Genomic DNA, 17735 nt, shown 5'->3' with positions numbered 1-17735 from the left:
GACACACTGGTGTAGATAGGGGGATATTAAGATGTAATCGATCACGCTAGCACCGAGCGAGTTTACCAAGGTAAAGCTATCTGCATTGCTATAGCGCGTGAGGCAGTTTAAACGTAGTTTGTGAAATTTGATGGCAAATTTGATTAACTGAATTCCTGCCGCATTCACGAGAGAGTCCTTTGAGGAGCGAAGAGCTGGGGTTAGAAGAAGCTGTACGAGATCGTCCTCCTGATTCAAATGGGCCAAAGTGGTAGAAAGGTCCGTACCCACTCTGGCATTAAAATCGCCTACCAGGATCACCTCCGTAGATGGTTGTTTATTTTCTAAATTTTCTACAAATGATGATATCCTACTCCATGTGTTGATTAAGGAGTCTCGTGTCAATCCAGCAGGTATATACAAGTTCACTATAATCATGTGAAGAGCTTCCCCCTCTACCAAAACAGCCTGTGCAAGAGGGGGACATGAGTCGAGAGGAGTTGCTTTGATGCTGTTGGCTACAAATAGTGAAAGTCCTCCAGAATAACGACCAAACTTGGATACTCTTGTAGCAGGAAGAGAGTATTGTTGGTAGCCATTTAAGGCAAGCTCTGAATTGGACCAAGTTTCTTGTAAGGCTATAAACGTAAATTTTTGTAGATAAGTGAGGAAATCACGATTATCGTGATTGGAGTTGATGTACATTGGTTATAAGAGAGTCTGCCATACAGGTGCTGACCAGATGAAGGTCTGCCCAAGCAAGATGGGAATGCATCATGTGCCTTCATAACTTGGTTATTCAATTCATGTAGCAGTTGCTCAGCTATATTCCTTCACAATCGTTGCAATGAAATGGGTACACTAGCTCCCACATTATGAAATAATCTGCCTGAGGATATTCGGAAGGCTCCCCACACTTCAGTTATTTCTCAAAATGTGCAACACATAATTGTTCAGGAAGGCATTCTTATATAGAAAGGAATAGAGCTGGGAGCTGTGGTGTAATACATCCGCTCAGGAGGCAATATCTATTAGTGATAAATAATTTATTTCTCCCTTTTAGTGGTTAAATTCCAACTCCACTGAATTATGTTGTTTTACTAGGAATATTGATGGTAGCCTCAAACTTAACCTGTTTGATGATTGTCTGAATGGCTAGGTGGACTACAAATGAAAATAAAATCAAGCATCTAGGATAAAAATTCTGTTTCCTCAAGTACAGATATCTAGTGCTGATAAAATGCTAATGGACCTGATCCAGCTATGGTTGCAGGCTGTTAATTTATAATTACATGTGCGGGAATGTCAGTGGCTATAATGAAGACTTATGACATCTTCATTCAGATGTGCATACAACGTGCATACAATGTATGCCTATTCTTTCCGGTCTAAAATGGGATAAGCACCATTCACAGTGATAAGAACACATTCAGGGTTACTACGTTGTTTTAAATATTTTGCATAAGAATTTTGTGCACCTTAAATAAAAAAAAATTGGACTAATAATAATCACTTGAAAGTGGATATTTATGCTGACGATATTTTAAAAATCACAATAGTTGTCAAATAACATATTTGTTACAACTCATTTTTTGTTTCTCAGGATGTTCTTTGATACACTGCCTTCTAAATGCAGGAAAATCCCATTTTGAATTAATTTTTAGTAAATTCTGATTTTCAGAATGATACTTTCTAAGGATGGACCAAGTCCAAAGGACTGTTTGATCTTAAATGACAATAACCAATTTACAATGTTTTCTGTCAGTGTTATTTCTTATCCTCGTGTTTTGGTTAAACATCACATGCCCATTAACTTATGTCTGCAATATAGATGTCTTGTATCTGTTAAATCCTAAACATATTTACAGAGAAGGTACGATTAAACATGTTTAAGATTATGATTGCCACTTACTGTGATCATTTGAATCCTAAAAAGGGTTTCATTTTTTTTCTGCATAGAGAAGGCTTTGGCTGTATCACATTATCACTATGCCAGCAAAGTCATGTGCTTTGTGAACCTCAGACTTGTTGGATCTGAAGAAGCAATCAGCTGAGCCACTCTAAATGCATTAGAACTGGACCTGTCCTTGGAAAAGCTAATGTAGAAGCTGTGCTTAGGCTGCCCACCAAAGTAATGATTCAGGTTTTGAACTTTTAAAAAGTTCCTTCTTCCATATGCTTTCCTTTTTCAGGGTCATGTAAGGATAAAAAGACCTATAAAGTGGTCTTCTCCCAACAAGATTTGAAGAAACGACTGACACCTTTGCAGTACCATGTTACTCAGGAAAAAGGGACTGAAAGGTAAGCAAGATGAGAGAAATATGGTCAGTATCAAATAAATAAGTCTTCCCAGTGCTGCTGTTTCATCTCCTCTCCAAACACAGTTTTGTGGAGTTCTTCACTTGTTTGGTAACTCACACAAATTAGCACCACTGAACAGACAGGAATTTGCTGCACGGAAAGTCACGGACTTTATAAATGAACACTCTTCTGTTCTAAAACTTCTCAGTTTACATTTAGGGTCTGTTTTCAGTTTGCTACAAAGTGTGTGGAAATATGAAATTTTGGGGTTTTTGTTTGTGTGTTTGTTTGTTTGGAAGATACCATATTAACCAGAACCACAAGGGAAATAAGCTGAAATTTTAGATGACATCATAGCAAGTACAGACATTTTGCTTGCATAAAGAAGGTAGCTTAATTTAGCTCCTTGTGATTTGGTCTCTTTTTAAAAAAGTTCATGTAGAGAAAGTATTTATTGGCTCATTTGTGCCTGGAATGTCAAATATTTTCAATAACTGCCCTGAGATGACTTTAACCCTAGAATGTGAGCTCTAAATCTTGGAGGAGAGTGAAAAGGAGGCAGGACAGACAGCTCACCAAGACTGTTCTAGGGAACATAACTTTTCTCAGCTGTTCTCAGCCGCATCTTTGTCTAAACCTGCATACCCTTTGGTGTTTTACTCATGTTTAACCATAGAGGTTGGTATCAGACTGTTGTTTCTACTTCAGAACCAATAGTATTAATGACATAACTTCTTGGCTCCCTTCCAGACTCCAAAAAGACATCTTCCTACATGTGGGGTCCAACTTAATCAGCAACACTCTTCCTGAAACTTGACTTTTAACTGGACTTTGTCAATAAGGATCACTTGCATATAGCTTATAACCTGACAAGAAACTGATGGTGAACTGCTCCTCCCAATTCAGGAAGCCTTTCAGCTAAACTGTTGTGTACAAGATTAGCAAAAATGATTTAGTACACATGAACAACCATAGATTAGGTCATTTTAAAAAATCCTATTTTATAAAAAAAATTTGGACCCCATAAAAAGGGTGAAAGGATAATAAAAACAAGCTGCAGAACACACGGACTTTTTGTTGGAGTAGCACAGCTGATTTGTATTAGATATATGACCTCCTAGCCTTTAAGATTGTTAACTGAGAAAAATATTCCCTTAAAGCAGTAATATTCTTCTTCAAATAAAAATGCGGAGCTCACACAGCTTGAAATCAGAGGTCATTTATTTCAATTTCAGTTGGATTCTTTCAGTATTCAAATATATTTTGGTGCCCTGTCTGGGACCAACAAGCAAATACTAACGCCATGATCTTGCACTTGTACTTTACCTGGTGTTACATGTAAGAAATCAGGAGGACTAACAAACAGGATCTGAAGAAGTAATATTAGAAAGATGTTTAGGGTACATTCTAAAGTATAGTCTTAATAGCAGTTGCTAATTGAAGGGTTAAACTAGGCAAATCTAGCATATCTGTAAAATATTTCAATTTTTTGCACTTAATATTTTTTCCAGTTGCTTCTTGTTTCATGTTGAGAATGATTATGTGAATTATTTTGGTTTTATTTTATAAAGAGCAGTGACGCTTAAATTATGAAATGTAGGAAATGCTAAGCTCTCATTAAGCCAATTCAATGTTAGTAGAAATATGACTAAAGTAACGCTCATTGCTTTATTATTTTTCTCTAGTGCCTTTGAGGGAGAATACACATATCACAAAGCTCATGGAGTATACAAATGTGTGGTTTGTGGAACCCCTTTGTTCAAGTGAGTAGATCAAATAAATTGCACAATAATGGCTTTTTGTGGTTTCTAAGCATTGCATATAAAGATTACATAAGCTTTTTTTTAGTTTGTTCTTATCTGTAAACAAAAATAGAACCGTAAACTTAGGGTTTAACTTGAAAATAATGTGTTACAAGGGATAAGTTTAGGACTCCTTGCTGGGCAGAGCAGAAGAGACTGCCATCCCTGGCCTCAGAGAGCTGCTTTTATAAGCACTGTGGTGGGGGACAGGGCTTGTGGAGGCCCCACCCCCTGAGCCCTGCCCCCAAACCCACCCAATAAAATATCTATACCTATGTCACTGCCTGGTGCACACAAACTGTAGTTGGAGGTTCTGTTTTGTTTGGCCCTTTCTTCATCATTTGCTGTTCATTCTTTGTATGTATTCTACCATCTCTGCTGGGTAGAGGATATATTCATAAAGCTGCTTCATGTCATCTCATTACTCTCCCCCAACTCTGAAATAACTGCTTTGATTGATAGTGGTTGTCCATGCTACCAGGCAAAGAAAGATCTTCCCCTGCACATTCTACCAGAGATCTTTTTAACTAAACATTATCAAATATTGAACTGGGTTCAGGCAAAGCATATTTACTACTACTGAAGACCTAACTATACAATTCATTTTTCCAGGTGGAGCCCCAGGTTAGGTCAACAGACATACTAGTGGTTTAATTCCATGGTTCCCAAATACATGGAGTATGTGATTTGAATTGGAACTACTGGGTTAGGAGGCTTAAGTCTCCCTCCTGTACACTTTTCCTGACTTGAAGCAGCTGAAATGAACTGCTACTTGCTTCTCTTAGGAAACTTATCCTGATGGGCCAAATAGTAGCTGCCTAGAGCTATTTCTGGTCAGAACTGGGGGAATTAAGCCCCCTCTCCCTGTGCTCATCATCTCTCATCTGAATTGGACCCTCACATGCCTTGGAAACTTAGAACATATCCAGGAAAAAATGTGTCACGTAGTTAGATCCTGACTTAGAGCTCTTGCTCTTGCTCTCTCTGTCTCCCTCCCCTTTAATAATCAATCAAGAACTTCAAATTCTTTTGCTTACTGCATGCCTAGCTGAACTTCCATTTACAATCCCATAGGATACAAAATGGCTAAGAGGACTGAAATGTAGTTGAGATGTTTTGTTTGTGGTGATGGGCCTGTTTTAAGAACTCAAATACTAGCCACATAAATTCAGGGGTTTAATCCTTCCATCCTTATCTGCTTTCATCAGTTACGTCACAACCCCCATCCGTCTGTTTTTTCCCCTTTTAGGGCAAATAACAGACTGGGGGAAGGAGGAATTTGTTGAAGCCATGCAGTGTGGAGTGGTTAAACTTCTTTTCCCCCTAAGCTGCAGCCCTAGTATAAACTAGGGTCCTACACAGCTGCTCTTTGACTTAAAAAATGGTCTGAAGATCCACCCATGGATCTTATTTTATCTTTTTGTATTTAGGTATACAAATATTTTGGAATACATATGATATTCCATCATGAAGATCTATACTGTGTGTTCCTCTGTGGATATGACATTTTTGTGTTTACTGGAATTGTAGACATTTAACACCTGTCTTAAATTGAATTTCACACCTTGTAAACAGGCGCTTATGTAGCAGTTGGTGAAACAGTATCTCTTTAAATTTCAAGAATGTTCTCCTTTGTCTCAAATGCTGGGTAGCTATAGCTACAGCTTCTGACACTGAATAAATTTGATAAAATTGAATGAGTGGTGATGCATTTATTTATCCAAACTCTGCTAATGGTGGTGCTTTTCTCTGGTTCAAGGCACTTGCCCTTGTGTAAGAGGCTTTTTTTCTGACATACTGGAGAATAATGCCAGTGTGAGCAAAATGGAGGCATGGCTCAATGATCCATTCAACATTTCAGTATTTCTGAAGGAGGGTTTCTTGGTGGCTCTTTGTGTATGTTCCGGTATACAGTACTAGATAAATAAATTAAACAGTAAGACAGAATTCTTACAGACAAAATTTTTATCATGGAAAACAGTGTTGCATGTATGTCCAATGTTGTTAAACTTAGATGGATCTGTTAATAGATTTGTAAAAACGTATATGGATGAAGAGAAATCACAGTTGAACGGGACTGGATTTGGGAAATGTCTGGTTAAGATTGATACTGGGAGGCTTGAGGGAAAGTTTTATATAAATATAGTTTTGGTGGTTCATTGCTCATCAAGGATTTATTCCAATTTATCCATTTATGTTAGATTAGCCAACAAATATTCACACATTTTAGAGCTGTCTAATGATTAGGAAATGTTGGTCTACAATTATTAAGGAAATTCCTAATATGACAGGATATTTATTATCATCCAATCCTAAAGAAATTGTAATATTTATGTGAAAGGGAGAGCTACAGAGTTATATTTGGAAATTAGTTTTATTTTACTAACAAAAGTAAAACTTGGCATAGTGACAAGACAGTAAAAATGAAATCCACCAAAAATAAAATGGAATTTTATATGAATCTGCTTACAAAAAACAATAATATACATATACAATTAGAACTAACAGAAAGAAAATATCAGTACTTCTGTCTAATGATTTGTGATTCATACAATTGATATACCAGAACAGCCAGTCATTCTATCCCACAAACCCATACCACAAACTCAATCCATTATATTTGACCCAAATACACAAAAGGTACAATCGTATTCTGGATTTTGTCATTCCAAAAACATAATAAACATGAACCATTCCTCCACAAATCTATCAGGTAGCTGAGTCATTAGACTTTGAACAATATATTAATTTTATCATTAAGAGTATTTCCATAATATCAGATAGAACTCTTTAATTTTTTTTAAAGAATCAGAGTATATATAGAGTATATATTTACCGTATCCTCCTGCTTGTCCCTCTACTGGGCATTGCTGTCAGACCATAGCAGCTATCACAAGGAGGTGCTGCAGCCCCTTGTTGATATATTGGATTGCAAAGAGTTTCTGCTCATGAAACAGTTGTTTTTAAACTTTCCACAAACTGGATAAATGGATATAAATTCTCCTGTGGAGTTGAGGAAGTGATTATACATTTTAGAAATGCATAAATAGCCATGTTTAAATGTTTGAAGGGATGCCATGTTGAAGAGAGAGCGAGTTTGTTTTCTGCTGCTCCATAGGCTAGGACAAGGAGTAATGGATTCAAGGCTAGAGCAATGGATTCAAGGAAAAAAGATTCCACTAAAACATTAAATTTACAACTCCATCTATTAGAAAGAAAATTTATCCAATGTATCTTATTTATATATATGAATGTATAAATGTATAACCAAATCATAACCAAATCTCTAGTCATTTGTCAATGAAAATATATATGACTGTACATTGTCTCCTAGTAAAGAAGAAATAAAAAAATTAGCTACTGTGTCCATCTGTCTTATATTTCTAAACGTGCTATCTCTTAAAATATAAAATTGTTTCATCATTCTAATATCTAATTTCTATAATAATCTTTTACTGATATTTATAATAAATATATTTCAAAGAAGTGAAAGTAGAAGGGTCATAAGAAAAAATGTTATGTAAGTTTCAACACAAAAATAAAATTATATTATCATTATTACATATTCTATTAATAATTCTTTGATGGATTCTGTTATTAATGCTTTTAGATACAAAGAGAAAAAATAAACTTAAACTTCTTAAGATATTAAGCCGAAACAACAAGAATTATTATACAAAGAACATAACAGCATTTCTATTTTGTTATTTCTTCAAATATTTAAAATATAATTCCCAGTTTTTTTCAAATTTCTCCAGCATTTCTTTCAGTTTCCAAGTCAACCTATCAACCTACTAACTGAGCCGTTCGGGGGAGGGCGGTATAAAAATCTAATAATAAATAAATAAAAATAAATGAATTGTCACTGTATTCTTCATTTTCTTTTCCCAATCTTCCATCATTGGTACCTCCTTCGTTTTCCACAAACTTGCAATTTCTATTTTAGTAATCGTTAATAAGTATAAGAACAAATTAATGTTTTGTACTACCAATTTCTTTCTGGACATACCCAACAAAACTGTTTCAAGTCTTCATTCAGTTTTCATTTTAAAAATCTTGTCCATTTCCCTTAATGTCTTATTCCAATAATCTCTTATTTTCTTACATTCCCACCACATATGAATAAAAGTACCTTCTTTCTTATTACACTTCCAACACTATTTCCTTTAGTTTTCCTAATTTTGGGTATTTTAACAGGGGTATAATACCATCTATAGAAATTTTTAAAAAATATTCTTTTAAATTTATTGCCAATGAAAATTTATTATATTTTTTCTAAACATCTTCCCACTCTTCCAAATAAATCTGTCTTCCAACATCTTTAGCCCATTTTATCATTACTTCTTTTATCACTTCATGTTCTGTCTTATACCTTAAAAGCAATTTATGTACTTTACTAACTAATTTTACATCACCTTTACACACTTTCTTCAAAATTAGTTGTTGTCAATTGCAAGTCCCAATCCTTTTAAAAATTAGTTGTTGTCAATTGCAAGTCCCAATCTTTTATAAATACCTCTCTCAATTGTCTATAGCTAAACCAATGGTTAATTATTCCTAACTGCTGTAATTCCACTCTATTTTTCATTCTTATTTCTCCACTAGTTTGTTCAATTAAATCTTCATATTTAGGCCATTTATCTTTCTCCTGACTATTTGATTTGCAATGCTTCTACCCTAGATATCCATGTTGGTATTTTATTATAAAATCTCATTTTGTATTTTACCCATACTTTAAATAGAGCTTTTCTTAACATATGGTTATTAAACATTTTCATACTTTTCTTCTGTTCACTTGGCCATAGGTATTAATGCCAACCTCTGGGCAGATAGAATCTTTTGTCTAATTTTAAAAAATCTCTTAGTTATATCCATTCCTTTAACCATATTATTATTGCATTAGCCTCATAATATTATTGCATTATTATTGCATTAGCCTCATTATTATTGCATTAGCCTCATAATAGGTTTGTAGATCTGGCACTCCAAAGCCTCCCTTTCTTTACAATCAATTAAATTAATATATTTTGTCTGTGCTTTCTTTGGGAAGAACTTCCTGATGGCAAGAACTGTTCAACTTTGGAATACTCTGCTTTGAAGTGTGGTGGGGTCTCCTTCTTTGGAAGTTTTTAAACAGAGGCTGGATGGCCATCTGTCAGGAGTGCTTTGATTGTGTATTTCTGCAGGGCAAGGGGTTGGACTTGATGGCCCTTGGGGTTTCTTTCAACTCTATGACTCTATAAAAATTGAAAGTTTTGTATAGGTAGTTAGCTCCCTTACAAAGGGATCCAAAAACAGTTTCTTAGTTCCCCCCAAATTTCTTGGAAGAAGCTCTGCAGAGACTTCAGTTTGTCTTTCCAGATACTTTTTAGTGTAATCTCCATGATGGAATTATAAAGCTTCTTCGATCTTCAGTTTCTCTTGTGACAAGGGATTATATTACTGTTTTGTTGTTTACAGGATTTACAATCCATTGCCTCAGTTAACTTTGCTCATCCCATTCTCATATTTTTAACTGTTACCCAGCATCATTAGGATTTACAACATTTATATGCTACTTTCCTTGACTGATGTTTGTGTTACTGTTGTTTTAACTTTACATCTAAGGTAATTTAATTCTTCTCAGTGAGATGTGATTTTTTTCTCAACTGAATCATCATGCAATATCATAAACATGGGTGTGCATTTGGATATTCCCAAGCCAAACTTGAATATAAAAGTTTGTCTACAACCCATTGCTAGATTAATGGGTTGCAGAGAAACCTTGTCTACCCATAGGAAACAGTAGCCCTATTATTTCTGACAGGAAATTATGGTCATAATAGTTCAAGTGGCAGTAGATTTGGCCTCTGGTTTACCCAACTGTCAGGTAAATACTTTTAAAATTTAAATAGATGGGGAACAATAACCACTATTGGATGGTGCCAGCTTCCTGTCCCCTTACCTCCTTGTTACTTGTGCCTGGGCAGGGGGCAGGGAGGGATATTTGGAAAATGGTTTGGACCCAACAAAGTATCACCCAAATCACCGGACAGTAACAAGAAAGTTAGGGATGGTGAAGAGCATTCCCTCCCTGAGATCTGAATCTGTAGTTAATATGAACAATTTTAAAGTGTTTTTAATCTGTAAATGGCCTTGGTGGCCCAGCTGAAGGCAGAAAGGCAGGGTATACATTTTGTAAATAAATAAATACCTCTTCCTCTAAATGGAAACATGATATTAAACTTGTCATAAATTTTAAGGATACTTCAAGCAGTGTAAAAGTTGAGATGTAACTTGCATAAGTAAGATGTGTTATATATATTCAACCCAGTTAAGATTCATGCAGAGCAGTAGATCAGCCATGCTTTTCGAAGATGTGATATTTTTAGAGCAGTGTTGTACAAACAAAAATGTTTAGCATTTTAGATCTAAAGAGCAAAACAAACACTATCAGCTCATTAATCCATCAGTAAAACTGAAAACCGAAGTTCAAGGCAACATTTGGCAAGTTTTTCCAACTCTAAGGCAGCCTCTGAAATATTAAATGCAACATCATAAGTTAAATTCAGGCAACAGAGTTTGGGGCTTCTTCCACCCTCCCTTTGATGCCCATATGTTTCTATTAGTTCCTGCTGGGTGTCAGACTGACTTCCATTGATTTTTTTCTTTTGCTGCATCACTGCTATCTGTAAATATATAATCATGACCTGTGAACCAGTTAGTTTTGCCAGGAAGGGGAGAATGGAACTCCAGCCTAAGATTAACAAATGTCAAGTTTTAATAGGTCTGATTTATGCTGTTTCATTACCATGTGACATGTAAGGTCAAGGAACATATGAATTTTGCTCTGCTGATGAAAGACCAGAGGTATTTTGGGTTCATAGTTAGGTTATAACTCTATCTTTATCAGCAAGACAGATTTTTCAAAAAATCACTGAAACCAAACATTGCTCTTCTTTTAACCTTCTCAGGGCAGCCATTTACAAAGCTACCAAGACTTAATAGGGGAACATGCATCTCCCCTTTTTTTAATGGTGGACTGTGGCACAGTCTTTAAAATATCAGTAGTTGATTTTTTTAGTTTTTCATTTGCCACAATACATGGGAATTATTGCTAAGAAAAGTTCCTCATGTCTGGCAATCTTCAAAAAATAGGCAATCTCTTTAATCTATAGGTGGCCACTTTTTAATGTATAGCCCTAATTGAAAGTTTCAGAGGGGAGGGGAAACTTGCTCACCTTCTAGAGTTTTCTCATTGATTTTTGATTGGTTAATTGGTGATTTGGAGTGGCCAGCCTATGCCATAAATTAATCACATTAGAGTTAGTAATTATCTTTGTCTTTTGTCTGTGTTCTGCCTCTCCTTTGCTTGAAGAACTTTGCTCATGTACTGAGTTCTTTTATTTTATTTTCTTTGCAAGTATTCTTTCTAGTACCGTGTTTTCCCGAAAATAAGACAGTGTCTTATATTAATTTTTGCTCCCCAAGATGTGCTATGTCTTATTTTCAGGGGATGTCTTATTTTTCCGCTCCACAGCTGCATGCTCTGGTGTTCTGTTTGACAGGCATGATTCCAAACAAAACCTTTGCTACGTCTTACTTTCGGGGGATGCTTTATATTTAGCACTTCAGCAAAACCTCTACTATGTCTTATTTTCAGGGGATGTCTTATTTTCGGGGAAACAGGGTAAGTAAACTTGAGTTTTGTTGTTTAATTGAGTATCTTAAATTCACCTTATGGTTATATGTTCACTGTGTATTTTTTTCAAACCTTCATTTTACAACCTTTCTTTTAATAAAAATATTAAAAATTCAGTTTTGTTTTTTGGAATACTGGTTTAGAACCCAGGGTTTGGCATTGCTACCACCCAATGACTGGTCAGGTCTTTGACAGATGACTATGCAGCTTCAGGCATTTTGGGAAGAGATAGATTATCTAGAAGAAGAAGAAGAAGAAGAGTTTGGATTTATATCCCCCCTTTCTCTCCTGCAGGAGATTCAAAGGGGCTTACAATCTCCTTGCCCTTCCCCCTTCACAACAAACATCCTGTGAGGTAGGTGGGGCTGAGAGAGCTCCGAGAAGCTGTGACTAGCCCAAGGCCACCCAGCTGGCATGTGTGGGAGTGTACAGGCTAATCTGAATTCCCCAGATAAGCCTCCACAGCTCAGGCGGCAGAGCTGGGAATCAAACCCGGTTCCTCCAGATTAGATACGCGAGCTCTTAACCTCCTACGCCACTGCTCTATATCAGCCAGATTCATGCCTTGGTTTGGGATGAAAATAACCTTGATCACTCTGATGAATGATCTTCATTGGGCAGTGCATTCTGTTGATTCTCATGGATCTCTCTGAACATTCAGTACCACTGAGAATGATGTCCTTCTGGACAGGCTAGTTGAGTTGAGTGTGGGGGATACATGGTTCAGTGGTTTTGTAGTTATTTGACTGATCAATTCCAGAAAGTGGTGCTAGGGTACTGCCATAGGGTTCTACAGGGGTGCATCTTGTTTGTCATGCTGTTTATCTTCTTTATAAAACTGCTGGGAGAGATTATCAGATGATTTGAAATAAGATGCCATCAATATTTTGTTATTTATTTACAAACTACAAATGTATTTACAAAATTTCTGCCCCCACAAGGGCCACCAAGGCAGCTAACAAATAAAACATGCCAAACAATAACATTTTAAACCTATTAAAATCAACCAAACAATACCATATCCTTAAAACACCAGAACCTTGAACATGATCTGGCAACAAGTGCAGCCAGGGTAGAACATGTACAATATGCTCCCTTGCTGTCGTTCCGGTGAGGAGTCTCGTTGCCACATTTTGAACCAGTTTTAACTTCTGGATCAGCCTCAAGGGCAGTCCTGTGTTCAGTGAGTTACACTAATCCAACCTGGAGGTGACCGTTGCATGAATCACTGTAGCCAGGTCTGGGTCGCCGAGGGGGGGTTGGGGATTTCCAGCCGCCGGTGTGGGAGGGGGTCTCATTGGTACTGACCTCCTCTGCTCGCAGCCTGGGGGTCCACCTGGATTTGTCTCTTTCAATGGAGGCCCAGGTGGCCCATGTAACCCGGGTTGCATTCTTCCATCTTTGTCAGTCCCAACGGCTGGTCCCCTACCTCTCCCGAGCTGACCTGGCTACTGCGATCCATGCAACGGTCACCTCCAGGTTAGACTATTGTAACTTGCTCTACGCAGGCCTTCCCTTGTGCCTGATTCAGAAATTGAAACTGGTCCAAAATGCGACGACTCGTCTGCTCACAGGAGGTGCCTTTAGAGACCATATTTTGCCTGTGTTGTGTAGCCTGCATTGGCTCCCAGTTGAGTTCCGAGTCATCTTCAAGGTGTTGGTGTTAACCTTTAAGGCTTTAAGACCTTCGTACCTTCGGGACCGTCTTACCCCGCATGTCCCAGCTCGGTCTCTGCGTTTAGCAGAGGCCAATTTGCTGGTTGTCCCTGGACCCTCTATGATGCGGCTGGCCTCCACTAGAGCCAGGGCCTTTACGGCCCTGGCCCCTTCCTGGTGGAACAGCCTCTCTCCATCTGTCCAGGCCCTGCAGGACCTTGGTGAGTTCCACAGGGCCTATAAGACTGAGCTGTTCCACCGGGCTTTTGGGGGGGTTGGCTGCTGAAGGTGCCCCCGGCCTCCTACCTTCCTCCCCCTTGTTCTCTGTTTGTTTCATTATGTGGCCCATTTTAGTGGGGGCCTTTTGGGTTCCCCTGGGGGGGTTGGTTTTAGTTCTCGGATGCTGGTTGTATTGCTGTTTATTGGTTTTAATAAGGAGACAGAGCTTGTATTATATTTGTACCGGTTTAAACTTTTCACTGTCTGTATATGTTTATTTGTACACTGTCCTGAGCCCTCCAGGGGAGGGCGGTATATAAATCCAATAATAAATAAAATTAAATAAATCATCTAAGCTGGAAATTCACAGCTGAAAACAATCTACCAGTCCCCCCTGACCTAGCCACAGGACCTCCTTCTTCAGTGAATTCAAGTTCAGTTTGCTCTTTCTCAACTATCCAGCCATAACCTCAAAACACTGTGCCAAAGCATCTGGGGTGGTGACCGGCTGGTCCTCCATCAACAGAAAAAGCTGGGTGTCATCAGCATATTGATGACAACTCAGCCCAAAGATTTGAACTAACTGTGCCAGGGGCCACATTAACACTGGGGAAAGGACAGCCCCCTGCGGCACTCCATACACAAGTACTATTTATCAGGCTGGTAGAGCTTGGCCATATCTCTATCTCACAGTAGGAAATCATAGCTGAAACTTTGGTTTCCTAACACCGTTCTGCTACAACTTGGGTATCAATGAGCGAGGATATCTGTTAAAGGTATGAGACATTGTGCTTCAAAATGACGCAGCACAAATAATTCCAGCTTGGTAATAGGGAACAGTAATAAAACTATGCCTCATCAAAGTATTATACCTTAGAAAACTCTAATTATCATAGCTTGACTCAATGCTCTTGTCTGCTTTGTTGGAAAGGACAGTATGCTCATATTTTCCATGTACTATGTTTGTGTCCCTGCCAGTCACAAATGATAGAAGCTATTGAGCATGTGCACTTATATTGTTGCTTGTATCAGAATATTCATATTGTATACATTGCTCCAATCTTGGTTAAATTTCCTGGCAGAGAAACCATTTTTATTTCTCCTTGCTGCTGAAACACTCTATAAAGTGGCAAAATTTTCTGCTGTAGTATACGAAACATTTTATTATATTTTATGGGGATCAATATCTTTATTGATTGTATATCTTAAAAAACTGATTCATAGCATTTCTTGTTTTAGTTTTAGTTTGCTGATCTTGGATCATAATAAAATTTGACTGACTGACTGACTGACTGACTGATTGACTCATTGACTCATTGATTGATTGATTGATTGATTGATTAATTGATTGATTGATTGATTGAGCTAAAACTTTGTGCCGGTGAATTATATTTCTGCTTTAGAATTTTCCATATACTGCAGAGCTTTCACCCTAGCCCATTTTAATTGCCTTGCCCTCAGTGCCACTGAAAGGGAGATACATATTCCCTACCCTCAACATATTTGTTCCTGCTAATTGAATGCAGTCAAAACAGTGAAACATGTTATTATATTGTCCATTTTATATAGACATCCGTTCCACATATATCACCCTAGTCTATCCAAGTTCCCAGGAAGATCTGAAGAATTCTACAAATCTATTTCTTGCAGACTGCTCCAATGAGACCTCTAAACCAACCAAATTCTGTGCTAAGACTTTCCTCATAGGAAAGTAGATATTCCAAACTTGTAAATAACATGTATGTATAATTAATTACAACACAGTAAGGCTAAGAATGTTAATCTCTGTATATTAATTTTAATTAATTAAAATGCAGCATGGTGTAGTGGTGAGGAGTAGCACACTCTAACCTGGAGAACCTGATTCGATTGTTCACTCTTCCATATGAAGCCTGCTGGGCAACCTTGGGCCAGTCACAGTTCTCTCAGAACTCACTCAGCCTACATGGGGGCAGGCAATGGCAAACCACTTCCGAACATGTGTTGAAAACTCTATGGGGCTACCATAAGTTGACTATGACTTGGTGGGACATTCCACCCCCACCACATATTAAGTTTACATTTGTAGAAGAACATGGAGAAGAAGGGTTGTTTTAATACCCCACTTTTCTCTTACACCCCTTCCGCACACCACAGGGAGAATGGGTTGCAGTTGGGATAAAGTAACCCGCTCTCCTGCTGTCCCTGTCTGCTATTATGTGACCACCCCACGCCCACCTTTGTCAAGTTCGATGCTTTTGTGCTTCACAGCCTCGTGCTGCATTCTATACTCATCATATACTTGATGCTTTGAAGATCGCCCCACCTCCAAATAAAAAAGCAAACAGAGAAATGACGTGAGGGGGAGCTTAGTGAGGGGGAGCTTAGTGAGCTCAGAAAATGGCTCTGAGGAGGAAGTTCAGGAAAGCAGAGATGCATGGGAAACATACTGTATAGATCACCTAGCAACTGAAGATACTTTCAAAACATTTCAGCCAGAGAATTGTTTTAAAAAGGGGTTCATTTAAAATATTTTGAGACTGGAAATGAAATGTTTGGGGATCAAAAAAATGGAGGAAATATTTTATTTCCTGTCTCAAAATGTTTTAAAAGGGTCAGAGTGTGTTTTTTTACTCAATGGCCTCTCACTCTTCATCCCAAGCCTCTACCACTGTGTGTGTGGGTGAGAGAGAGAGAGAGAAGTAGTGTGAGGGTGCCATGCAAAGCAATGTGAGGATTGGGGCGAACAAGAAGGGGGGGAATAGAGAGTGGCAGAGGAGTGGGTCTCCCCTTTCCTAAAGGCCAGTGTCTTGTAATTCAATAAACAACAAACTGGCTTTGCGTGAACATCACTGTTGAAATCCAGTAGCCAGACTGGAACACTGTCTTCTCAGGATAGGTGACCTTTTGCAACAAAATCTGGGAATTATCCAGATTGCAGAAGTCACCAAAGCAGCTGCAGTCATGTGCTATTTCTAGACTATGGATATATTTTCAGAGCAAATGAGAAGCTGCTTCAAAAAAGGTGAAATGAAGACACAACATGTGACTATATCAAAGGATAAACAAAACTTATTTGATCTCACCAAAGTCTGTTGCTGCTTTGTACCATCACAATAGTTGGACCTTAAGCTGAGTATCTTTAATGCAATGTCTTTAGTAGAATAATGCATGCTTATATTTATTAAGAATATGATTTATGAGGCTTAATGTCATTAAATTGTTGTATAAGAAGGTCTAAGACTATACATAAACTGAATAGAACAAATGGTCTTGTTTTACACGTATTTGGCTATTAAGTTAGTTGAAGCATATTTTAGTTGTCAGTGTTGCCCTGCTAATATGATACCAAATTATGTGGGGTGGTGAGAACCGCAAAGCATTGCGAAGAGCTCCAAGCAGACCTTGATAAATTAGGTGAGTGGGCTAAGAAATGGCAAATGCAGTTCAATGTAGCAAAATGTAAAGTGATGCACATAAGGGCAAAAAAAATCCAAACTTCACGTACACGCTACAGGGGTCAGGGCTATCAGTCACAGACCAGGAAAGGGATTTGGGTGTCTTAATTGATAGTTCCATGGGAATGTCAACTCAATGCATGGCAGCTGTGAAAAAGGCAAACTCTATGCTGGGGATAATTAGGAAAGGAGTTGATAATAAAACTGCAAAGATTGTCATGCCCTTATATAAAGCCGTGGTGCGACTGCACTTGGAGTACTGTGTTCAGTTCTGGTCACCACATCTCAAAAAGGATATTGAAGAGATAGGAAAAAGTGCAGAGAAGGGCAATGAGGATGATTGAGGGACTGGAGCACTTTCCTTGTGAGGAGAGGCTGCAGCGTTTGGGACTCTTTAGTTTGGAGAGGAGACGAGAGGGGGGATATGATTGAAGTCTATAAAATTATGCATGGGGTAGAAAATGTTGACAGAGATAAATTTTTCTCTCTTTCTCACAATACTAGAACCAGGGGGCATTCATTGAAAATGCTGGGGGGAAGAATTAGGACTAATAAAAGGAAACACTTCTTCACGCAACGTGTGATTGGTGTTTGGAATATGCTGCCACAGGAGGTGGTGATGGCCACTAACCTGGATAGCTTTAAAAGGGGCTTGGACAG

The 17735-nt window shown here is 38.0% G+C and overlaps 1 protein-coding gene across 8 annotated transcripts in view; it reads left to right on the top strand.

The window, feature by feature from the left end:
• MSRB3 (methionine sulfoxide reductase B3) overlaps positions 1–17735 on the top strand; it is an 80788-nt gene that overhangs the window by 25582 nt on the left and 37471 nt on the right. For 6 of the 8 annotated variants that reach the window (XM_048500165.1, XM_048500167.1, XM_048500172.1 and 3 more), the window contains 3 exons: positions 2172–2280; positions 3966–4043; positions 11725–11751. In XM_048500165.1, coding sequence (XP_048356122.1) covers positions 2172–2280; positions 3966–4043; positions 11725–11751 — 214 coding nt within the window. The remainder of the gene's footprint in view (positions 1–2171; positions 2281–3965; positions 4044–11724; positions 11752–17735) is intronic. The other 2 variants (XM_048500166.1, XM_048500171.1) reach the window with 1 other exon arrangement.

Source organism: Sphaerodactylus townsendi, linkage group LG06 (assembly GCF_021028975.2).
Source record: "Sphaerodactylus townsendi isolate TG3544 linkage group LG06, MPM_Stown_v2.3, whole genome shotgun sequence".
In the NCBI taxonomy this organism is placed as follows: Eukaryota; Metazoa; Chordata; class Lepidosauria; order Squamata; family Sphaerodactylidae; genus Sphaerodactylus; species Sphaerodactylus townsendi.
This window is presented reverse-complemented; position numbering and strand designations above follow the sequence as displayed.